General features: G+C 41.8%; 1 protein-coding gene across 4 annotated transcripts; it reads right to left on the reverse strand.

Moving 5' to 3' along the window:
- Positions 1–889: 889 nt before the first annotated feature.
- usp7 (ubiquitin specific peptidase 7 (herpes virus-associated)) lies at positions 890–25741 on the reverse strand. 4 transcript variants are annotated; one of them, XM_073493893.1, is made up of 31 exons: positions 25287–25741; positions 20708–20812; positions 20219–20417; positions 18630–18768; positions 18387–18475; positions 18169–18277; positions 17526–17656; positions 16654–16708; positions 16477–16557; positions 15982–16072; positions 15609–15691; positions 15218–15327; positions 14314–14491; positions 13086–13230; positions 12718–12848; positions 11468–11602; positions 10991–11092; positions 9253–9358; positions 8677–8769; positions 8489–8556; positions 8090–8190; positions 6726–6879; positions 6090–6157; positions 5458–5566; positions 4434–4511; positions 4210–4310; positions 3312–3411; positions 2856–2975; positions 2001–2072; positions 1751–1841; positions 890–1087 (listed from the first exon to the last, which is right to left on the reverse strand). In XM_073493893.1, exons 1-31 carry the CDS (start codon positions 25375–25377, stop codon positions 981–983), a joined length of 3342 nt encoding a protein of 1113 aa, XP_073349994.1. In that variant the 5' UTR covers positions 25378–25741; the 3' UTR covers positions 890–980. The 4 variants fall into 4 exon arrangements, with proteins under 4 accessions (XP_073349994.1, XP_073349991.1, XP_073349993.1 ...); XM_073493890.1 differs by having other exon boundaries at positions 20708–20809; positions 25287–25461; XM_073493892.1 differs by having other exon boundaries at positions 14335–14491; positions 25287–25461.
- Between the last annotated feature and the right edge of the window lie 718 nt (positions 25742–26459).

The raw sequence follows: 26459 nt of genomic DNA on the forward strand, positions 1-26459 counted from the left end.
AAAATTAATTCATTTTTTTCCTCCAACCAAACTAAGTGAGAAAGAACTGTGTGTAAACTTGGAAATACTTGTTTTTGTTGCACTAAAGGATGGGAGCAGAAAATATAAAGAACCACATCAGGGCACTAGTGAGCCTCGGGATTGGACGCCAGTTCGCAGCTGTTTTTGCAAAAAAAAAAAAAAAAAAGACCAATCGGCCCTCCCCCTTCTTTTTCTGTCAGTTAGTCTTCGCAAACATCCTTCCATCAAACTCCACACAGCAGCACGATGCCTCTTCAAACAACTCTTTATTTAAAAACAACCCCCAAAAAAAATCTGAAGGGAAAAAAAATCTGGTGAGTGGGGTGGGAAAAGGAAAAAAAACTAAGTCTAGAAGTTCATATATATATATTTATGTATATATATATACTTATATTTATACCGTGTCCCACTTCCTCTCCCCTCTCCGCTTATTTTATATTAAAATCCAATTTTATTTCTCCCACTTCCACCAGACAGGCAACAAAAAAAAAAAAGAAAAAAAAAAAGAAAACAGGCAGTCAACAGGTAGAGAAGCCAGAAAACAAAAAGAACCGAACAGCCTCAGACATAGAGGGAGACGATTTAAAAAAAAAGAAAAAGAAAATAAAATTAACAACAAAATCAACAGTCAGGAGGTGGTTGGTGCAGTTTATTTTGTGGTTGAAGGATAATCCGTCAGCTGCAGCAAGATCCGTATCGCTGAAGACATAGTGCCGGTGTAGAGCTGTAGAGGTGTCCAGGCGGGGTGTTAAAAGTGATGAACACACACACATACGAGCACGCACACATGCACGCCCACACAGTCTCTCACGCACAAACACACACACACACTCACACACACACACACACGGTTGGTTACAGTCTGTGGTTATGGTGTGTTAAAGTAGGTAGGGAGGAAGGCGGAGCAGGAGGAGGAGGAGGAAGAGGATGAGGAGGACGAAGAGGAAGGGCGGGCTGCTTTAGTTGTGGATCTTGATTGCTTTCTCCAGGTAGGTGTAGCGACCTCTCTTTGGAGCCTTGTTGAAATGGTCCAACCCTAGCCAGGGGCGCGGGTGGGACATGTTACCTGGAAGGAGAGACAACAGAAATAGTGTATTTAGCATTAGCAGTATTCCTGCCTCAGAGAAAGGACTTCATCAAACATCAAACTGAATTTTATGCAAACATATTTTTAGGTCATCTCTTTGACATTGAGGAATATTTAAAGCCCCACATCAACATATTGTGGTAGGTTTTTTTATGATAATCCATATTTTCCTGAGCCATTTCCTGTTGGTTAGCCACACTGTTCATGAAATATTTTTTTCAGCAGCACAGGATAGGGGTGACGTTTGGATTGCGCTCACAGTCTGACAACTAAAAGGGATCCTTCACTGGATATCGCTCAAAATAAAAAGAAATATCCCACACTTCAACCCACTGAGGCAGCTTTACAGGGCCCTGTTTTGCTCCTAACGGGCCAGGTGTGAATACACCCTATGATGACCGGTAATGAGCTCTTGCATGAATTCAATTGGCGGACACAGTGCATTTAGGGTTTTTTGTGCCCCGGAGCATTTTGCGGTGCCAATGCAGTGGCCTCATTTAAATGACTGACCTCCCAGGACTGTGCTCATACATTTGCATGTGTTTGTTTTACTCACAGAGCTTGGCTATAGCCAGTTTCATAACTTCATAAAGTAACAGTAACTACAGCAGTGGGTGTGTCAGCAGAAGCAGCACTAAATACCTGGCTGTGGTTCAAAGTCCTTCAGGTTGACCTCATACTCGTCTTCAGTGATGTACTGATGCCGCCCCATCATCACAATCGCAAACTTGAACTGAGAACGAACACAAACACACACACACAAAAACATGTTATTCCACAACCTACAACTGTTTACTGAAAACTACATAAATATCTGGACTGATTTTTTTTCTGATTTCTGCCGCACTGTATGTTGAATCTCTGATTGTACAAGCACTGTGAGGTGTCGTACCTTCTCAAATTCTTTCTCCTGGATTTCCAGCATGGTCTGGATCCTCCTCATCACCTCCCGAAATGGCTCGCCCTGTAGGGAAGGGGGGAGGGTTGGGAATCAGGGAAGGAATCAACCAGACAAACACTGAGCATGAAGTTGGGTAATACATTATGTTAAGTAGAATAGAAACTCTCTTTCGCACATGAGTACAAACACCAGGGCTCGAGACCAACAGTGACCTGCCATGGGAGTGATACAAATTTTTTTAGGAATGAACAAAGATATTTCCTGGACGAAAGTGATTTTTGTATGCGTGAGTATAACTATTGCTTAGCAAATGACAAACTGAACCGTGCACTAATTGCAATGGGATGCGTCTTGCTGTTGCTATAGTTACCATCACTGGCTGATTACTCAGAACGAGCCCTACCAAAAATAAAATCTGACAGGATGCAGTAATAACTCACTATCGACCCCTCGTTAATGCTACATTTTAACAACAAATCTGTGTTGAAATCAGGAGGAGAGCCAGTTAGCTGTTAGCAGCCAGTAGGCAGCAGAGTCCTGCGGTGTGTTTGGCCAAGAAAACTAAAAGCTAAACACACAGTGGGACTGAGGAGGTTTTCTGTCCATAGGAACATGAAACAACTGCAGTTTAATGTGTTAACACAACAAGGTTATAGTAAATAAATGTACCAAAGTACTTTAGCCGAGATCAGTTTGGAATACTTTGAATGAATACTTTTAACTGAGTTTAATGCATGATGATGAAGTAAAGGAACATTTTGATTTTGGAACGGTTGACATTCAGTTTTTGGTAAAGCGGTTAAAAAAGTTAGTCCGGAGGCTTGACAAACAAACAGAAACACACACCTGTCTGATCTTGAGCAAGAATGGGATCCCAAAGGTGCCGAAGACTTCCTTGTGGAAGTGAGCAACGGGGATTAGCATTTCACTGTCCTTGTCCAAGTCCACCTGGTCCAAAGGAATCTCCTGATTGAGGGGAGAAAATGGGTGAGTGAGGCTGCTACCAACTGTAGAGCAGGTTACGAAATGTGTGTATGGTGAGCTCAACATTAACAATCACATTGTTTGGTGTAATAAGTGCAGGAGAATTTGAGCCAGAAGCGGTTTAAAACAGCCCTGTTCATCAAAACCCTTAATATAATTGCTTCCAAAGTGGCTGCTTGTGTAGACAAACTTTGTGGGCAAAAAATATATCTGCCACGCTGACGGCATGTGAAGTGATGGAGTGGCGAGAGGAAAAATGACTAAATATAAACTACAAAGAAAAGAGACAGAAAGGAAAAGCCTCACATATACACTTACCTCTATTCTGAAGGTGCGGCTGGCAGCCGGAGATAAACATTCTAGCAGCTCGTCCTCCTGGTGAACCCCAATGATTTTATAGCTTACTATCTCTAACAGCCTGCAGGGGGAGGAAGAGAGGAGGAGCGATGAAGGGAGAGCAGACAGAGGAAGAGAGGATTAATAATCTACAGTCAGTAAACACATTTTTAAGAGCATAACATCACATTAAACAGGGAACAATATAAAAATTAGCCTACAAAAACAATAGCTGGAGGCGAAATGAAAATCCAAGCTATTAGAAAATTAGATGGATTGGTGCTGGCTGTGGTTGCTGCACTAGTTTTGAGTACCTGAGGTGAAAAGCTGGTAGTGCCAGGCCATGATTTGAAGTAATCAGTAAAATCTTTTTAACAAGCAGCTCATATATATTCTGAAAATGTTTCTTTGTTCAGATCATTTTCTCGTTAAATTAAAAAAGGATAAGAGAAAAGGTTCAACAAAATCCAAAATGGAAGCCAAATTTACAGGCTGAAAATGACAAACCAGCACTCTCTGAACTGTTCCTGACCCACGATACACTGGCAGGAAAAATATGTTCGATATATGAAAAGGTTTGTGCTATACAGGTTGAACTTTGTCTGAGGTTGAGGCAGGTGAGAAAGTGACAGACGACCGGCCCCACTGTCAGCTTACAGTGGCTTAAGTCTATCCAACTGCAATGTGAAATCTTATTTTATGTGTGTGTATGATAATGTGATAATGCCACAGCTGGGAACAGAAATGTCTTCAGATTGCATAAAAACAGCGGAAATGACTGAGTGATAGTGTTAGGGTTGTTTTCCATCCACAGAATACTGTAGCTGTCAAATAAACAGTGACACACACATAAACACACAGAGTCCCGCAGGATGGATACCTGAGCTTCTCAGAGCCTTTTTCAGAGAGCTCCACCGCCTTTTTACATTCTTCCAAAAGGTCCCGCACACAGCCGTGCTTGTCAGGGTAGAGGGTGATCTCCTGCAATGGACACACAAAGTTTATGTCTTTGATAAGTCAAATGTTCTGTGTGATTCCAGCAGAGTGTGTGGGAAAGACTGGCATGCATTATGTGGCTGATTAATGTGTGTGAATGTGCTTTACCTCCTCTCTGAACTGGCTGTTGAGCCATATGGATTTAAAACTCCTCCTGTTCTCAAAGTCTGTTATCTTCATCTTTAACTGTGGATGTATGAAGAGAGCAAGCGTCGTTATAATACGTTACACATCATTTGCAAGTCACCGAAGTATCTTGCGTCACACTCATCTGTACAGCTACAAATAAGTTTCATAAACTACCAGCTGATTTATTTGGAAAATAATACACTGATGGATGGTGATGGACACATGTTCATCTTTGTCCTACATGGGGACATCTACCCGAGCAGACAGCTGTAAGTTGGCTAAGATAACTTTAGCTTTGTTAGCTCAGTCAGGACCATCTAGTACAAACAAAGTCATAACATAATGACCAGCTGGCCTGACACCTCCCTTTTGGAATATCTATCAATTTAGCCTTTGACATAAATCAAGTGTCTCCATCTCCAAATATGGTTTTCTGTACAGACATAATGCGATCCACATCGCAATACACAATAATTTGAAATCTCCTCGATAGCACTTCATAAATATTTTTGACATTGCAACAAAATTGTAGGGATGATGATTGGCACTTAAACAAAATACTGACACAATGCCATTTCAAATAATTGTAGAGTAGAAGTAGAACAGTCTGGTGAGTTTAGAAAATGACATCACTTTACAGTGATGCAGCCTTTAAAACCAGCAAAAGACATCAGTTATGACATATCATGATATAACGATACCCAAAATCTAAGACAATATATAGTCTCATATCACGGTAACGATATATATTGCCCAGCCCTTAATAAATCTAAAGACAAAACAAAGGAATAGTTATTAGGGAAAGACAAACAAGGTCTGAATGAAAATAAAGATGATAAGCAGCATGAGAAACAGTGAGAAATCAAGACATCTGGTAGGCACCAGTGGCCGTCTTAGGTCAACCTTAACTTTTCAAAAACTCATCCATGTGGGAAAGACAAAAACAACATTTACTAAACAGAACAAAATCCCAGAAGTCCCAGAGATGTCGAGTCGTTCCTACCTGCTGGTAGTACAGTTTCTTGGGCTGCCGAGGTTTGAAGAATTGCAGCAGGTCCCGCAGCGTTCCCTCATAGTTGTGTCTGAGAGGATTCCCTGGACCGTCCCTGTACCTGGCCACCACACCACCAGGCAGGGGGGGAGGACGACGAAGGGGAGGAAAGAAAGATGACAGGAGAGGGGAAACAGAGGGTGGGATAAAGGAGTGAAAGAAGAGAGAAAAGAGGAAGATTGGGTAAACAGGAGGGGAAGACGAAAAAATTCAGAGAGATGCAGAAGCAGAACAGAGGAGGAGTGGAGAAAGAGAAAGAGGAGGACGGGAGGGAGGCAGAGTGGGAGGAGTTAGAGGAAAACAACAAGAAAGGTGGGGGGGGACAGGTTACGCAACATTTCTACTGACAACTGCAAGTAATCAAATCAAAGGCAAATATGACACATTCTTTGAGATAACTGGAACTTACAACAAGTTAAACAGGCAAACAGTTTGTTTGCAAATGACTGAATTCTGTTTTAATTTATGTCTTAACAACATCCCACCTTTCTTTTGTTCAACATAACCGGTCATGTGAAATTACCACTGTAAAACTCTGATTTGTATGTATGTGTGTGTGTGTGTGGATGAGACAAGCCTCCTACCCCTGTGATTTGAAGAACTGCAGCAGCATGGGATCTGTGTTCAACCTCTGCGCTACTGTCTTGGCCACCTGACAAAGAAACAACACAAACATTACAAGAGGGGATCCTCACAGGCCTGTCAGGTATCATCTGTGTCTGCTAACTCAAATGCCAACAGGGAGACTTCTGGGATGAGGGACAAAAAACATTTACATCTTATTTATAATACATAAAGCTTACAACTAGGCAGGTTTAATCATTAAAGCATCAAGTACTTCAACCTTTTTAAAGATATTTTATAGGTCATCTCCCTGATTGCCTTTTAAGGCACACAACTAGCCACAAAATCCCAACATGTCTACCCCACCGCACACATATGATGTTTTAAGGTTCTATACGAAATAGCAGTAAATTACCAAAATATATTCAAGGCTGTTGCTTCACTTGACCAATTTACCACAAAGAAATTAAATTGTCACTAGTATGTAGTGTTTAAAGTAACAATTCAAAGATATTCTTTTATTACAATATATATTATTTTATTAGGAAAAGTATGTGTTCCTGGCACCTGAGCTAATGCAAACACACTGAATGGTAGTATGTACTTTAGTGGTGGGGGGTAAAGTTGTAATTTCAAAGTGTCTGAATGGCCCGTACCTGAAAATAGTTCATGCGGTTAGAGAGCGTGACCACGAAGCCTGGGTCATTGTGGATGGTCTTGTCACAGAAAATGACGTCCACACGGTGGTAGAGATCCCGGAAATAGTCCTTAGCTGTCGGCAGCTCACTGCTGTCGTTCTCTGGGTCGTCCCTGCGTGATTGGAGAAAGGTCGGACAGTGGGTTAGCTGGAGTGCAGAAAGTGCAGTGTTGACAGGAGGAGGCAGAATTGGGAAGGAATTGCTCTTATACCGCATCCATGATTCCCTCACGTGCGTCTTTTTGTTGCATTTTAGGTCCATCCAAACCGAGGATATGCAAGGTACATCATCTGGTTCAAATATGCCAGATGTACGGGCTAGTGTCGTCAAAAATACTTAAATATCGATACATAGATTCTCAATATTTAAAATGGTATCAATATTATTTTTTTTGCAGTTTTGATATGACACTACCAGCTGCATTTTTTTTTTTTTTTTACACCTCTCCTCTTTTACAGCTAGTTGTCACATACACGGCTGTCGTGCTCACATAACCTCTTCTCCTCCAGAAGTAAATTAACTTAGATGTTGTTGTTCACACACTGTACTTTAGCTTTGTTACATTAGTCTTTTAATAAAAATCTTTGCCCTCAGTGTTTTGTCAATATTTCCCCATGATATTGAACGTGGATATTTTTCAAGGTATTGTATTGGAATTAGATATAGTATCATGAAAACACCAGTAGGTGTTCAGCTGAAAGTCTTAGAGAGAGAATGCCTTAAAATGCAAGGAAATATCAAATATGAGACATATTTCTAACAAAGAGCTTAAAAAGAAATGCCAAAGAAACATCAAAGAGTCATGCAAGTTTAGCTTCAGGTGCCCTGTGGAGTGTTCTTGTGAACAAACAAAAGTTATGTTTACTTTTAGAGTTATTCACCAAAACACATTGTGTTCTTGAGCTCTGACAAACATGTTTGGTACGTTTAACTCTAGCATTGTTTACATACACGTTCACTTGCTTTCAGGCTTCTTCGCTGCCTTTGTCGGCTTATTGTTACGTTTGCTAGTGCTTTTCAGTGGAAATGAGACCATTGGTGGAATGTGAGTTGGAATGGCCTGAATGCACGGTATAAACAAACTAGGGACACACTCATGGAAACACTGCACTATAGCACTAATAATGGTCAAAAACAACACACTGCGCTTTTAATTCTACATGAGATACAAAGGTTATTGGGCTGTTTGCTCAGCTATAAAGTTCACAGCTGCCATCAAAGCAACTCATTGTATTTTAACCCATTCAGCTGTTAAAAATCTAAATGTAAATGAAGTCATACTGCACATGAAAATAAACACAGACACACACAGTCAGACTTACTTCTGGAAGACAATGATGTCCCCGTCCATGAGCTCATCCAGGGCCTTGTCCAGAGAGACATCATAGTCCTGTATCCGCTCTGTTAGATTGGGCTTTACTTCCTGTAACACACATGGTATCATGGGAAATGAAGTCAAAGTGAAGCTATGTAAGCACACAAGAGTATTTGAGGAAAGATATGTAAACACACAAAGCTACAGAAGGGTAAAGTGTGAGAAAAGAGAGATGCTGCATACGACAGTGTGAAGGTGTGGACAAGAGAGTTTGTGAAGCAAAGCTTGTGTGTCAGATAGAAGAGAAAGAGAACAAGAGTGTATGAAGGAGCTAGTGAAGAGTGAGAACAAGTGAGAAAAAGACAGAGGAATGTGTCAGCAAGCGAGCGCCACATAAATAGCTCACCTCATAGAGGATAAGGCTAGTTTCCTGCTGAAACCCTGCTCTCTCACACATGACTGGCAGAAGGTCTCCTGGTTACCAAGAGAAAAGAGCAACACAAACATGATTTAATCTTTATATCCAGATCATTTTCACTTAAAATAGGACAGCATGCTGGGCTTAAAATATACTCGGATGTTGCTACCACTTACTTATTTTGCAGGATATAGGTGTGTAGATATGTCCACAATAATTTAAGCTTCTGGTTTTGGGGTCATACATCTTCAAGAACAACATGACATCATCTGAAAAGGAAGCACCAAATTTACAAAAATACAAAAGCACTTCTGACATAGTGACTGATGAAAACAAATAAATTGTTGCTACAACAGATAGACAGCATGTTAAAGTAATTAGCGTTAAAACGAAAATACTAAACACACAAAGAAGTAATTAACTTGTTGGGCAAAAACTACTCCTATAATATTACATTATTCAATGTTTCCTACCATAAAGCACCATGTCTAGGAAATTAAAGGTGCAGTTTGTCTGTGCCAACACTAACACAGTGGCTTTGCAGTTTGAAACAAAACCTTGAAAATTAATTGGAGGAATAATGTAGGGGTCATTCTGCACTGCCACAAGCTTAAAAGTGAGACCTTTTTGCACCTAAAGAATGAGTCACTGAACTCTCTAAATCAAGTGTCATTAAAAAAATGAAGTGCCACAATGCATGAAACATTGCTGAAAGACACTGAGCTAGATAGCTGGTAATGGGTGGGACTCACGGTCTTTGTCGAACTTGGGTAACGTGGCCCCACTGGCCGCCATCTCTGGATCCACGGTCTCCAGAAATATTGTCCAGGGGTTCTCGTTGTCACTCAAGTCAATCATCTGAAATGCAGAAATGCACAAACCTTAAAAAAATGTATTTTGATACAAGAGTGGAGGAACTGCGTATGCACAGAGAAGTGCACGCATTCATGGGCAACAATGCTCATGTTACAAAAGCACACATACACTAAGAATCAGTGACGCTTTGCACTGATTGATCACATATGGACCATTTTCCTTAGAGCTGATGCATCACAAAGGGAAAAGCACAGCTACTAACTGAGGGGCCCGTGTCCACATATCGCTCTTTGCAGGCAAAAAAGTGCTAGCTGTGTGCTCCGAGGAGCAGGAATGAAGCGCTTGTGCACTGGGAGAAAAAAATGCTGCACGATGGTTTTGACTGACAGCTGCTAACGCTATTGTAACAGAGGGCTGACCAAATAGCCCATAACAAGCTTACAACACTCAGGGTGATAAAAGCACATCACTCACCAGCAACATTCAGTGTACGGACAATCTGATCCCACAAATGGGTTTTTCTGTCTCTGTTATGAGAGTTTCCGCCTGATAAAGCTCAGGATAGACGGACACAGCCAAAACAAGCTTGTCCTCCATTTTCTGGATTACCAGGGCGACAGGTGACGAGTCCTGACCGATCTAATGTATGACTGGTTGCCTGAAAAAACGTGGTAGTGACGCATCCAGTGCCTTTCTATAAAGTTGAGAGATTTTCAACTTGAAGCGCTAGGAGTGGCAGCAAGGAAAAAGCGGAGTGCTCTGGAAAAGATGCTGGGCGCTCTAGGCGGCCGCATGCTGCTGCCTACACTCACTCTCCATTAGAAACAATTAAAAAAGAAGCTGGCGCTCAGAAAGAAATGCTATGTGGACACAGGCCCTGAGGATTTACTTCATGCAACACTGTCAATCAAGCTCCTGCTTAGATTTCTGTCCTCATTTTCCAACATTACAGCAGTTGCAATATTATTTGCAATTGATTATTCTTGACATGTAATTCATCATTTTCAGCGACATAATATCCAAGACAAAGTTCTAATTAAACTCACAATCCTACAAGGGAACCATTTATGCATTAATTAAGATTTGTGTTGCATTTGAACTTCCTTAAAATGCATATTGAGGACTGGCTGTCATAGTTCAATTTGTCCAAGTTCAGTTGAATACCGTACTTATGACTTTTTTTCCCTGAGAACATTGAAAAAAAAAAAGCTGAACAAAAACTAATATCTATTTCAGCTAGTGCATAAAATTAACTCTAACATTCATGATAGATAAAAAGATCAACAGAAGTCATCCTTAGAAACAGATGTGAAACAAGAAATCTATTTTTTTCTTGGAAAATGACTTTGACCACTTATCAATTATCAAAATAGTTTCTGGTTAATTGTCTATCAATTGATTACTTGATCAACCATCTATTCATTTCAGAACTACCCACACTCATGTCTACATGATAGATAACAGCATAGTTTCCTCCTGCTTCCTGTGAGGTAAACTAACCTAAATTTAACATCTCTTAGAATTACAGCTATGCTCGATGAACAGTAAAGGTACAGTGGTAGCTTCTCGCCTGACTGCAGTAGATGAAAAATGTGTCCCACAATGTACCAGAGTACCAGAAATACCTGCACTGGTTACACCCACAAATAGGTCTGAAGAGACCCAAACACTTACAGACTTGTTGCAGTCAGCCTCGTAGTCGAGCATAGCGGGTCGCTTGGTTCCATTGCTCCGGGCCTGCATGGGCCACAGCCTCATCTGGTCCTGTGGGAAACCCTGCAGCAAATTAAAAGGTGGGTTTAATTTAATTTGCACTTGGAAAAAGCTGAACAGGAAAGCCAAAAAGGACTTCATATCACAAGTCAAAAGTAGCTGCAGGACAGGTTGATGAGGAGAGATGGATATGAAAGGAGTTCTGGTGGAATTTAAGATTACTTCTGCTTTATTGACTCCAAATTCTTTGGAGTTCTTCTAAAAATGTATTTCAGTTTACTTTTTAGCCATCTTCAGCAACAAAAATTAGGAATGACATAATGTACTTCAACTTAAGTTTGTCTAGACACCTGTATAGTAACAAAACATCAAGACACACACACACACACACACACACACACGTTTTAACCCTCAGACACACGCACTATCGGGTCTCACCATGGTCTGGGAGAGGTTCTGGACAAACTCTTGCAGCGTGGAGCTCTTCAGGACCTTGAAGACTGTGTATTTCACTTTCTCCTCATCATACATGTCGTTGCCCTGATGACCACAGAACTGGTCCTCTGTCACCATCTGGCCAGAGGAGGAAGAGGACAGGAGGAAAACAACATTAGTGACTGACAGCAAAACTGAACAAAGAACCAAGAAATGAAAAGAGAGAGAACCAGAAAGACGACATAGTCTGCAGACATGCGCCCGAACTGCAGCTACGTGTCAGCTGGCTACACATCCTGATCTAACCAGAGCACTGGAGCTGCATTTATTTTAGCATTCAACACATTCAAAATTGCAAAAGGGAAAGTCCACATCTTGATGCAGACCACGTCTGTTCAGATTTTGTCTTAGTGGCACTTTGTTATTCACAAAACAACTACTGAAAGCATTCAGTCTGAGAAACAAACTGAGACCCACTGCTGAGATCACTTTAAACTAATGAGAAAAAAAAGTCTCTTCTATATAGTTATAGGCAATTTGTAAAACTGTTTAACCACGCAAACTCCCTATTGACATTTAATTACTCCTCTTGTTGCCTTTCCAGAGGAAGTAAAAGAGAAACTACACTTCTGTCCAGACTTTATCTTTGACAAAATAACAAAAGGCAAAGCAACTGACATCATTATACAGGATTACCCTTCTTTGAACGAGCTGTTTCCTCCTCATCACTTGCTGCTCCTCTCACCATCTCGTCCATACTGTGACTGCCAGAGCTCAGCTAGACTATCAACATTCTTGCCTGCTGCTGAGAGGTTTCACTCAGTCAGAGAAAACAACTCAAGATTCACTTGGAGAACCTTTTATGTATACCAACGTATTGCGTAAATGTGATGGGTTTGTACAGACTTTTAAGAGTAAAATTCAAGCACTTTCAAGGTACCTAAACCAAATACTTCCAGACTCTCAGAGCCTTCATCATGACATCTAAACTGTTGCTATAATTGTGTTTGCGACACTACCCGCCTGTGTAGCACTGCAACAAAACTGTCGGGAATCTTCCAGGTTCCGACTGTACCTTCTTTAATGAAGCCAAAGTGCAGATGTGTTTCTCATGTATACTCTTCACACTCATGATCTGCACTAAGCAGCTCACACCAACAACTTTCTGAATTTAATCAGCGACCAGAAGTACTTTGAGCCTGCAGAGCATCACATCACTTAGGAGCACTTAAACAAAGGTCCTAGTTTCCTACCTGGACCTGCATGTAGAGGTGAGCCTCTTGGCGCTCCTTCCTCTTCTGTGCCTCCACCCTTTTCTCCTCCTGCAGACGCTCTACTAGCTGCTGGGGGATGTCCACATCGGTCATTGGCTGAAGCACCTCACCTGAGATACAGGGACAGGCGCAAGTGAGAATTGTACAGCGGGTTCAATAAAGTTACATTTTCTTTTAACTATAGTCACAGTGGAAGCCCTCATATATGCCTAATATTTACGCAGGATATTGTACTTTAAGACAGATCAGCTGGGTCAGTTGAAGGGAAACTTTCATGCATTTATGGGACACCAGTTTTTGTTTAACATTAGCCAGAAATGCAGAAGGTGAGAGAGTATGTTACTTACTGAGCTTGGACTCACGGATGTAGACCAACATGTATGCGTTGGTGCAGTGGCGCACTGAGAGGTCGTCATCATGTCCACCGTAGTTGTGCTCTATGGCCTCTTCCTTGGTGCACCGCGACACCACGTCATCATCAAACTTGCACCACTGGAGAGCGAGAGACAAAATGATAGAAGACAGAGGGGAGGTGGTGGAGAAATGAGGAGGAACAGGGATGAAGAGTGGGACAAAAAGGCAAGAAAACCAAGGAAGAAGACGGGAGAAAAAGAGAAAACCAGAGAGCACTTAAGATGACCATATGTGGCAAATCACCTTGACATGCTTTGAATGAACTAAAATACCAACATGCAAATTCACGATGCGAAAAAACGAACAGTAATTTCCCTGATTATATTATATTAGAACCACCATAAATGTTGTATTGCCCTCCTCTTAAATAGGACGACAAGTACTGGGGTGCTCAAACAGTTTAGTCACACAATTAACAACAATACACTGTCTGTGGTTCTGAGTTCAGCAGGAGACGAGTCAGTAAGTGGGTTTTTAGACAGGTTTTAAGATTGGGTGAGAAAAAAACAATACAAAGACTGAACTTGTCAGCCACAAAAGCTGGACTCTTGTCAGGCAACATTTATCCTTCTATGTAGTTAATTCAACACTGGTTTTGAATGGTCTGGTCTGGTCTTTGATTTTAAGTGGTGAGATTGATGATAACAACCCTTCTGTCAAGCAGCTTATCTGACAATTAATTGTCCACTCTGAATCTGTGTGGGTAGCTCAGCAAATGCTTCACCTCATTTTTAATATCTTTGTATATTTTTGGAACAATGTGTCAGTAAAGAAGTGGCAGCTGATATTTTTAATCTCCACTCTGGCATCTTTGTAATTTCTCTGCAATCAGCCTTTTCAACAACATTCTATGGACATAATTGCATGCAAATTCAGTACGTATAATATATACAACAGTAGTTAGTCACTATTCTTTAACACGGATTGTTTCGAAATATCTAAAGTTTTAGTCATTTTCTCCAAGGTCTTCATAATAGCTCCACAAAAAAAAATCTTTATGAGTACTCATTGTGATGACAAATTAGACCTCTTTGAGCATCCCAGTAATGTCAATAATGTAGTAATGCAATCATATCTCAAATTTATTACTACTAGCGCAGAACCCCCAACCATGTTTACAGAATATTTGGGTGAAAGGTGCATAAAAAAAATTGTTCTCACTATTGGTTCCTTGACACTCACTTTGCCGTCTCCCTTTGGGTTAAGATAGACGACGTAGTGACCGCCATGGTTGTCCCCGCTGTGCACTAGCACTGCATGCAGGATGTAGTTGGCTGGGTCCTTGGAGTCTGGCTTCTGAAGGAACTCATCCAGGGGCAACTGATCTGGAAACTCAAACCTAGAGAGTAAAAAGGAGGAGGGAGAAGCAGAGGGTAGACAGACAAAGGATGGGGATTGGGAGAAGTGTGAGAAGATGGAGAAAGGGAAGATGGAAAACAAGGGCAAGAGAGGTGGGAGAGAGAGTTTGCAGAGGATGGGAGATGACAGGTAGGAGAAAATGGGAGAGAAGGACACAGGACAAAAAAGAAGAAACAGTCAAATAATCAGACAAGGGACAACATATCATGCAAAAAGGAAGCAAGAGAGAACGCAAGAAGAGTTAAATGTGTGTTTGAGTATACATAAAGCCCTAAGGGGGCCAGGTGCTGATGGCAGCGTCACAAGGATGACTCAGAACCCTTTGAGACACTACAGGGGGAAATGAGCTATTCTGGATGGCTGCACATGTGTGTGTGTCTGAAAGTGTCACACTATCCTGGCAGATTGTTAAAACACCATTAGCTCCCACAAAGCTTTATGCACAATGATACGTCCGAGAGAAGAAAACTCTCAATGACTCACTTTCTCTCTGTCTTAGTGCAGGAGGTCAGGGCACACTGTTCAGAGCGAGCAGGCTCAAGAGCTGTTTCTGGAAATAGACCGCTCCCTTAACCTATGTTAACATGGACCAGAGTGTCTCTAAAATGATGTCTGTGCATCAGCCACTGACGCATTGTGCGAGCATATATCAAAGAATGTACATGCAAGTGTGTGAGAGCAAGTGGTCTGGTGTTTTTGGCTGTACCTGTCATTAATCTTGATGTTTTGGTCAGTCTGTGGATCGTACATGAACCTCATCAGTTGCAGGTGAAGGATCGGAGGGAAGGTAAGGAACTTCACTCCCTTTTCTGCTTCCTGCAACACAAACAAACATCCAATTGAAATGAATTCTCCAACCCTTAATGCGTGCAGTATTAGCATAATCACATTCAAATTTCACATTCTTATGTCAACAGGGTCCTGCTTTACCAGTTAAGGAAAGAATTGACAAAAATGTTGGGTTTACATAAGCATAAATACCAAACAAAACACAACAAAAATAAATACAACATAAAACTAAATGTAAGCAAACTAAATAACCTATACACAAAAGAAACCTAATAAATATTTTAGACGCAGTCACTGTGAAGCCTCACCTGCAGGCCATGCTCTCCTGCGTCGTATTTGTTGTCTCCATCTAACTGCTCGGTTGCAACATAATCTTTGAATGACTCGAAGACTGGAAAAGAAGCAGAAAGCATAGACTGTGTCAAGAAAATATCTAAATTAGTACATTGTAAATCAAGGTATGGGCATAAACATTACAGAAGATTGAAGTCCTTGTCACAAGAGAGTCTTGTATGGTATACAGCAGGAAATGCAACATCTCTTCAGCGCATGAGGCAATATCATGATAAAGTCTGTTTAGACCAGTGGTATTTATTTCAGAGAAAAGACTAACTGATAGTGAAGCTCCACTCGTCCATTGTTAAAGAAAAGCTGTGAAGTTGTGTTCATGTTACTACTCACTGTTCTTCTTTCCTTTTATGCTAAGCTGGATGTCATAGTAGTCCTCTATGCGCTCTGACCGGTAGTCCACATGCTTACACTGGATGTATGACTGGAGAGTAACACACACACACACACACACACACACACACACACACACACACACGGGTTAGGCTGTATGAATACATGGCAAGTTAAAAATATTATTTCTAAGAGGGCCACTTCTCAATTTAACCTCATTCTATTCTTAAACTGACCTTGTTCCAGGCTACATCCTGTGCCAAGTTAGACTACTTCAAATCATCACGATGTTAACAAAATCTGCAGCAGTATTTACATAATGTACACTGTGCTGACATTACTGTGAAAAATAGACTAAAAAACTCTACCTTCAATGGATAAACAGGACAACTCTCAGCCAAGTGTTAATTTGTGTTCTTGAAATGTCACTATGGGTGGACTGAGGAGTTTCATAACTACACAAAATGTGACCATAGCCATAAAGACGAGACATACCACCATCTTTCCTCTGAAGAGCTTGGGGATGGTTCCCTCAACACAAGTGCCTTTCATTTTGTTCTCCACATTGTCCAGGAGCTGGAGCACACAAACACAAACAGTATGTCAGTGATTATTCAGCATGCATAAATTTACACACGGACACATTCTTTAAAAGACCATTAGAGAACTCACCACTCTGCACAGCTCCTGTACATCATGTTGCATGAAGCTATCTAGTGTTTCCCATCTTCACAAGGGGGAAATAAACACACACACACACACACAGAAAGAGCAAGGTAGTTAGATACAACATTCACAATGAGGAATGACTTATGGCTGTTATCCATTTCAAATTCTACTAAAAAACTATTTTTAACATAGTCTTAAGAAGGTTTTCTCTGCAAAAATCATCTGGCCCATGGAAGCAGCAAATCAAATCACCATGTATTTCATAGATATATCCCACTCTTGATCAGAGACACTACAAAGTAGTGTGAATATCATTCTGATTGTTATCCCAACATGAAAATTAATAGATAAAGTGAGCCTCGTCATTGTAGCCTCAATCTGTGTCACCTAAAAGCCCTGTTCAGACCAAGGAGAGAGATAAGTTGAAACTGGCAACAACTTTCAACGTATCAATCTGCAACGTTCTGAAACCTGCCAGTTCCCGCTAATGTGACGAGAGTGTGTATCATCACAACTGAAACGACTCGCAGCACTTGAGTGTTAACCACCAGTTTTTCAGGCTTTTTTTTATAGCAGGATATAATTTTAAAGTGCACAGTGATAGTGAGTTACTTGCTACAGTTGTATTTGTAGTAATGATAAAATGGCAAAAACAAGTGTGTGGGAGAGAAAGAGAAAGAGCAGTGACTTGACAAGCTGGATCGCAGGCATCAACATCAGCCAGCCCGACTCTAGCTGCAACGGGTCAGCTCACAGCTTCACAACTTTCTCCTGCAATGTCCTAAAACTGTTTAATTTTGGGTGCCAATCTTTGGTCTGAACTGGGCTTGAGACAAAAGGATAGGTGAGCCATCATAACGACAAGTTTACTCTACCCGAAGGACTTGGTGAGTTTCTTGGTGCCGACAGGTTTGTCGCTGTGTTGCAGCTCGTAGAAAACCCTCTGCAGAGCCAGGGGAACGCTCTTGGATGAGTCGTCTCCCTCTGTGGGCATCATGTACACCGCCTGGAGAGTCAGGAGGATTCACACATTTAGAAAGTAACACTCTACTTTTTTTTTTTTTTTTTAAACATTTCTTACTTACATTTACTATACAATTAAACTTTGCACATTTTTAGAGCTCCTGTTGGAAAAAAAACAAACTATAAAACAGCACTAAGACTATGGTGAATTATAGGGTCTCTGTGAAACCAGATGATAGTAGTAGCACTGCTCCAAGACAAATCAGCAGCAGCTTTAATGGAACAATAATTAAAACAATAGATAGTCATGCTAATAGTGGAAGAGCAGCACACAGAGTAGACACACACACACAGGTTGTGAATTTAAGTTCACATTTCAGTTTTTAGCCTTTATTTGATGTTGGCCTTTAATATTTGTGGCAACATGTGGACATAAGGTACAAGCACTGAACAGAAGCTCTAGTGCACACATCTATACATGAAATATACATCTATAATCAGGTCAGCTTAATCCAATGCATTTAATGCACATTATGCTGCAAGAATAAAACATACCCGTCGTAGCTGGTTGGTGAAGAAGAGAGTCTGTAGCAGGCTATTCATGTAGCAGGTAGCTCCCTGGTTCTTCAGTCCAACATAGCCAGTGTGTTTCTTAGAGTCCCAGCTGGTAACAGAGAGAACGTTGAAGTTAGGGTTTTAATTCCTTAAACCTACACAGAAATGAATCCGGGGAAAATTGTAGAGGACCCAAAAGAAAATTAATAACTACGTACGCCACTCCATGTGGGGCATCTGCCTGGACGTAGACCTCAAAGGTGACTTTGTCATCATCGATGAAGCCCCTCTCTGGATCAGTCACATCCTGAAACACAACGACAGTTAATTTCAATAGGAATGGGGAGAAGTAAAAGCAAGAACCAAGACAAAGCGGTCCAAAGAGGAGCAAAAGTATTATGCTGCCAGCCCCTGATAAACATTAATCCGCCATGGATTTGCCTGTCTGATTCTTTACTTACACTCCAGGACATGAAGTTGGAGAAGCCCCAATCATTCTCTTTGTGGAAGAACAGGTGACTGATCCTGCGGCTGAAGGACTTCTCGTCGTCTTTGTAGTTGATGATCTTCAGCATGGCCTGTGCGTGGCATGACCATGACCTGAAACACAGAGAACCGGATCCAGAAATCTTTAAAAGATGTCTTAACATTGTGAGGCAGTAACATACTGTATCTAACCAATTTGGCCATTTTTTCACAATCTCTCATATTATTAAGGCATTGTGTACGCATGGACGAGGAATGAGCCGCCTGCATGAGTGTTATCTAGATTAGATTCTTGAGGTTCATGAGAAATTATAAACTCAATGCCGTGTTTCACATAAAATATAGTTAATGTGCATGAACAAGATTAATTGCATCTATAATAAAGCATCAAACGAACAACCTGTGGTAAAAGGTGACCGAAGTACAACGTGATAAGGCCTCAATAGCCAATTTAACTTCCTTTCATGTTTCTTTCTGGTGAATTCAAAGAATACCCTTCGACTGAAAGGCCACAGAGGGCACTTATACTTGACTAGAAGATCTGGTCATCAGGATAGCAGTCAAAAAAAAAAAATACTTCCAGAGACCAATAGCACTAGAAGCTAATGTCAATTGGAGATCAATTCAAAACACAAAAGCATTCACCTCATTTACACACCTAATTATTCATCTGTGTAATCAAGCTATGACAACTGCATCTTGAAGGTCCAACAACTCAGAATATTCCTCAGCGTAAAATAACGTCAAGCATTAAAAAATTAGATGAATATGTCTCAGCTGTGACCATCCGAGGAGTAGGCGGCTCTGCCTGTCAAATGTCCATGTGTAAATGACACTAGTGAGGGAAGACGCTGTGAAGCTTATGGCAATTTTGAAGGAGCTGCAGGGTCCCATGGCTAAGATAACTGCTACACTGGTGCTTCACCGGTTGCAGCAAAGAGAAAGACATCATTGAAAAACTAATATGACATTTGGGCTTATGTTTGACCAAAGGCATGTGGGAGATTATAACAATTTGGTAGAGGGTTTGATGGTCTGATGAGACCAAAGTTGAGCTTTCCACACGGCATACTACATGCTATGTTTGACATAATCCAAACACCACGTGGAAGCGCACCATGCCAACCGTGAAGCGTGATGGTGGGATGCTTCACAGGCTTTGCAACCGAAAATCAATACAAAGAATAGTGGAGTAATACTGCAGGAATGATGATGAAAAACATTTTAATCTCTGTACTTAATGTACATCAATATGCAGACTGTTTCACATTAACATGGAAGAGGCTTTATTGTCAAAGAAAGCAGAATTATGTCAAGTGTGACTCAAGGTTATAAAACACAAAAGTTTTAAATAGATGATATTTTTAATGAGATATGACGCACTGATGCGAACAACAGTTTTGTGAAACGTGGCCTCTTAAAAATTATTTAATACTATAAAAACTCTTCACGTAATGTTATCCAAGAAACACTATTTGTGTTTTAGGACTTTCGAAGGTTTCAGGTGTGTGCCTCTGTGTCAGTGCAATGCCCCTAAAATCCCTCGTCCCACCAAGACACCTACGTGGAGTCTGATTCTGCGTTACACTGCAGGAAGAAGCCCACGCTCTTCTGGTGTGGCCGGTCGGGATAGAAACGCGGCATCACCATTATCTTCCATGGAAGGTTCCGGACGAAGCAGGACGGGCTGAGCACCGACTCACTCAGGCGGCTGAAGCGCTCCACCACGAAGCGGAAAGTCGCCTCTGACCGCCAACTGGTGTCTGTGGAAGGATGGAGGGGAAAAAAGATGGTCAACGACGGACCGGTTTCCTCTGGCTTTCTAGTCACACCAGGTTCTCTAACAAGACCTGGTGTGACTGTGTAGTGGATATGAAAATGTTTCATAGCCTAATGCGAGTCCAACCACTCCACAGCCCATTAAATTCATTCACAGGATGATGCTCAACCTGGATCATTACTTATCACAACTTCTTTCACAGCACAAGCTATGAAACAAGCAACAGTATTAAGCATTTGTAATTGTGTTTGTGTAAGTGCACATCGTCCTCACCATCCTCCATGTCCTCCTCTGTGTTGTTGTGTCCATCTGCCATGGCCACGTTACCATTGATCACGGGATTGGCCGGGATTCTTGGAGGGTCGTCTGTGTCCCCTGCTGTACAAAGAAAGAATCTACATTTTAGGACTGTATGGACAGCCAAGTATGAGCACAGATAGCGGGGAAGCAACCTTTCTTCAATTGGAGAAAAGTTGGCTGAAACCTCTGCGCTGCCAACCATGTTGACCTCAGAAGGTCAGAAACGAGGCGTAAAAAAAATTTCAATAATTTTGTCGAACAAGATCAATAAACTACGGCATAAAGAGCTAAAATAAAGTCACGTTGATTATTCTCAATTAACTGTTTAGTTGTTTGGTCTACATTTTAATCAATATCTCCCAAAGCCAAAGGTGACGTTCTCAAAGGAGAACTTCAAGGAGTAAAGGAAACCAGAAAATATTCACATTTTAGAAGCTAGTATCAGAGAACTTGGATTTTTTTCCTTAAAAAAACAAATAAACAATAAAAAAAATTAAAATAAAAAAAATACTCAAACCAATTGATTATCAAAATAGCTTGCGAATTATTTAAAAGTTGACAGTTAATTGATTGATCTTTGCAGCTCATACACCGTTGATCTGTATTATTTCTAAATGTGAATATACAAATTGATAGATTTCAAGCTTTTACATACATTTGCTAAATTTTCCTTTGGTTGTGGAAACTCTGAGGGGAGACTAATCAAGTTCTGCTTTAAATAGATTCATCCTTTGAAGAGCAGGCCAGACCAATCTAATAATTGTGAGAATCATTTACGTTATAAATACAGAACGAAGACTGGTCTTTTGTTTTAAAAAACAAAAAAGTAATTCTGCAGCTGCTGTCTCCATCTTTATCTCCAGCATCTACATATATACAGATTCCTCTTTTCCCCTTTCATACATTTCACTGGGAAAACCCTGCTGAGACAGCATGACAAGTCTCCTTTCCTGGTCTGTGTGTCAGAGTGAGGGCAAACGGGAGAGAGAATGTGTGTGCATAACAAAGACCATACAACATTACAGTAGGCTGGGTAATTATGGACACAATGCGGGATTAAGCTGCAAGTCATCGCTCAAACAAAAACACATGCGCGCGCGGAGGACAACAATTATCCCAGCCGAATAATGAGACAGCTCGATGCACAGTCTCGTCTATCAAAACACATTGATGACGGAAACAGAGGAGCTAGAGTACACTTAGAGGAGTGAGGGAAATCTGCCGGGATCCTGTGATGATGACAATGATCACGACAGCATTGATACCAACACCCAAGCACTGGCATATGTCTCCAAATGTGTTGATGTGCCAGCCCGTCTCTTACACTGTCTTTCATCTGTATCTGTGTTTCTCGTCTTCCTGCGAGCCGACAGACGCACTGGTGTCAATTGTGTGTCTCCAGGTGACGTTACTGACCGAGTCCTCCAGAAGACTGACCTCGTTTCCCCAAGTGGATTACACTGTGCTAATGGTGTCTGTCAGTCAAGTTCATGACAACTTCTTGTCCCGCCCACTGTGTCGGTCTATCCTGAAACCTCTGAAAAGTACGTGCTAATGGATTGGTCACTGAAATCTGCACCAGCCGTAGCTGCATGTAGAATTTAATACTGGACAAAATGCCACCCGGGCTCACTGTGGATCTTACTGCCACTTAAACTATGCATGTGTCTGGAATGGGAAATTCACAAGCATCTCAACAAGCTGACTTATCATTTAAAAACATACATTTCCAAGAAGCATCACAGCAATTGATCTGAATACCTGCTATGGCTGTACTTCAACGGTGACTATTAAAAAAGGCACAAAGATATCTTTCCATTCAAGTAGGAAGCAAGTTTTTTTTTTTTTTAACCTTTCCTAATTTTCCACAGCCTCTGGACTAAATTCAGCACATAAGTTTTTTTTTTTAAATCATCAAGAAAAAATTTCTCCCATGAGACAACTGTATGCTGGGCAGAAAAAAACAACTCCAGATGTTTGTTCAACCTACAGCAACAAGGTTGTAACAGCACAGATGATCCCGTTACAGTGATTTGGCAATAAGACACTTGAATGCTGTTTGATGTAACACACCACACTAACGCTGTGATTCTATGATTTCTGAATTTTAAACAATGCAATAAAGGTAGGACCACTCCAAGACCAAAGTCATTAAGTACAAATAATATCATTCAATGAAACCTTGACTTTTTGTTTTTACTGGGATGCTCATCTTAGTCAGTACTCTTTCCCTATTAGAAAAGTTATCTTTTAAGACACTGCATAGTGTCTGTTTTCGATCAATTTCCCTAAATTCCTACATTTTTAAAGAGCCATTACAGACGTAGATACGACATTGATTGTGTGGCAGCAACAGCCTGGCAAATCCTAGTAACACTGCTGTGGCAAAACAGATAAAATGACTGAGATATGAAGAGTGCATGATGGCTTAACCCCACTTTAACTGTATGGAGCCTCAACCCATAAAGGAGTTTATTATGTTAACTTGTTTTCATTGTCCTTGTAAGGCTGCAATGCACTGGGAGAGAACCCAACAGGGGTGAACGGAAGGGGTGAGGATGTCTAGTGAGTGCACCTGCTACTAGTAAAAACAAGTATTACAATGAATAATTAAACGCCACCTGAAGCTGTTTCTATAAGCTAATGCATCTAATTAAATACGACAAGTTGAATATTGTGTTCTGCAGAATAACAAGCAACAATATGTGTGAGAAGCCATGACAAAATGACTCGGACTAAATGACGCAGTGATGCTGAGGGCTCCCACAAGCCTCCACTCTGTCCAAACTTGACATAAAAAAAAACATAATAAAAACTGGTGGCAGAGCAAGTGTTTTGTGTGTGTATGAAGCTTGTTAAATGCTAACAGAGGTGGCCCTACTCCAAACCTGACTAACAAAAACACAGATCATTAAAAATGGCGAGCTCCATGCCGTTCGATCTTCCATACAATGAAGCAGCAAATCCCCGCGCTGCCAAAGTGCGGGCCTGGCTTACCGCAGCGGCGACTACCGTTATAAGCCAGCAATGCCACACGTTTATCACTCGGCTGTCAAGCGTCAGCATTCAACAAATAAACAACTAAACCAAAGTACAATTTAATTGATGTGTTTACAATTGTCATCTGCTCTACTGGAATGGCTAAACTTGTTATACCAGTCATTTTAGCAAATCACGATTGACGCATCTGCGTTAGCGTTAGCTACCTAGCTAACATTATCTAGCAAACACTAGCCACAGATTCATCTGCAGGCCGTTATTAGCTAACATTAGCTGGATCACTAGTACCAGCTAACAAGCTAGAATCGATGCTCGAGAAAAATATCCCCCAGAATAAGCACATTATACAGTTGGACAGCAATTAGAAACATTTGAAAAATTCTAGATTACGTGAGGCAGATATTCAAGGCCCAACATTCGTGCAATGGCCAAATCGAACGTTGCAAAATACAAGCCTCCATTTTGGAACGCCACACACCCCCTCCGTGAGCATTAGCTGATCAGCTAACTAGCATGCTAGCCAGCGATTGAACGTAAAGAAGTGGGCCTTCGAGGCTAATTGACTAGCTTAAAATTAGCTGCCCCGCTAGCACCGTACATTGCATTTTACCAGCTTAGTGAACACATACGGTAATTAAACAGATACCCGGCGAACTACACGCATTTACAACAACTTTTATTCAGTCAAATATATTGACTTTGTATTTTAGGGGCCGAGCTTTACTCTAACCTTACTTACTGATATCGTACTTTGCAGGCCCGCATTAACGTACCAAGCCATCAGACACGATGCTAACACACTATCTTTAAAAGAGGCTAGCGAAAAGGTTCACATTGAGCGCCTTATAGCGGGTCATGCTTTAACGGTACCAGTCAGAATAGCGAGGCTGCGGTTACTTTACTCATGAAATAAGATATTGTTGGTGAAGAACACAGGTGCCGATAACTGTCAAAATCAACCCAAAGCCCACAGTGAAGTCCGGTGAAGTCAATACAGCAAGATTAATTTACCCAGCGATGGTCCCATCTTAATTGCAACACTAACCGCCAGACTGTTTACAAACATTTACGCTGGGTTATCAACAACCTGCGGGCCTGCGACTCCGTGACGGCGTTTGGACTCTTAACGGCGATGATTTGGCAAAGTGCGTCTGATAACTTGTTACAGCAAACGAACGTGAACAAAAGCTAAACGGCTTATTTGGAAACACAGTGAACGATCCCGAATGAATGATTTGTGTGGCTGATCTCTTAACAGTGAGGATGAATAGCTCTTTTGGGTTATTTACAAGCAATAGATCATTGCACGCGTGCGGAGAGAAATACAAGCTCCATTCGCTTAGAACGCAAAATGAGGTCAGCTCCACACAAGTATGCTGCAACGGACGCACAATCAGCAAAAAATCAGCCGGCTATCCTAGCTAGCTTCGGGCCTTCATGTTTACTGTCAAGTTGAGCTCAGCTTGACACAAATAAAACCTCATGCATTTCTCATGCAGCCGTTAAATCCTGAAAAAAGTGTCCGTTCCCCCTTCTCGGGACCATTACTCACCTTCCATCTCCATGTCCTCTGGTTCACTGAGCTGCTGCTCGCCGGCTTTCTGTTGCTGCTGCTGCTGCGTGTGGTGATGGTGGTGGTTCATGTTGGCAGCTGTTGTTGTTGTGGTGGTGGTGATGCGGGGCTCCCTGCTATCTCTGTTACCCTCGACCTTGTCCAGGGTCGGCTCGGTGGGGAACCGGGTTCTGGACTGTTGGTGAGGTGTGGTAGGATGCGGAGGTGGGGTGGACAGGTCGAGCCTCGGCGGCCGGGCCTGCTCTGTTGCGACCTCGGCCTTGTCCGCTGTCAGCGCCGGGGAGTGAGGAGGGGAGGTCGGCGGGGGAGCGGGTAGAGAAACGCGGACGTATTTGCTCGCTATTCGCCCAATCTCGGCGCCTTTGGTGGGTGCGAGTCGCTGGTTGACGGCGGGGGGGCGGGATGGATGGACCGGGGCTCCGAGGAGGGAGGCCCGCTGAAATTAGCTAAATCAATCCGGCTTTACCCCGGGAAATGTGGGGTAATAAGACAACGCACAGCACGACCTGCACCTTCAGGAACAAATACCCTGTTTATAGCTAGGTTAGCAGTAAGCTACCTGACACTAGGCAGCCAACTGCTGATATAGGTACAACAACAATGAAAACAAAGGCTCATTTGATATAGACACACATTCAACAACTTTCCCTACGATATCCCCAGTCCGTGTGCTCCTCCGATTGTCCCTCGTCTGGGGGAGAGCGGAGGAAAAAGCTATCCATTCAAAGCAGTTTCCAATACGGAATAGCACTAATGTTGATTTGGAAGTTCGCGGAGACGAAGAGTTGCCACGGGCCGACACCAAAGCAATTCCCCCAAACCACCCCTAACACGATAAACGACGAAACGCGGCACCTCGTTGCATTTCTAGCCAACCTCTTGTTTCTTGTGAGGAATGTGCCCGGTCATACAACGTTAGCCTGAGCCTGTGTAGCTCTCAACCCGCTCCTCCCGTGGTTTGTGATGTGTTGCGCGAGTCTGAGGTAAATCTCAAAATGGCGGTCGCGCTCTTCTCTGAAATGTCACATCCGCATGGAGATCCAAACACTGGCCCAGCCCCGGCCAGGTTCACATGCATGTAAATGATAGGGATCAGGCGTGTGCGTCTGATACAGAGGGGAATCAAACGTAAGTGCTCACAACAATTATTAG

Source organism: Pagrus major, chromosome 23 (assembly GCF_040436345.1).
Source record: "Pagrus major chromosome 23, Pma_NU_1.0".
Lineage (NCBI taxonomy): Eukaryota > Metazoa > Chordata > Actinopteri > Spariformes > Sparidae > Pagrus > Pagrus major.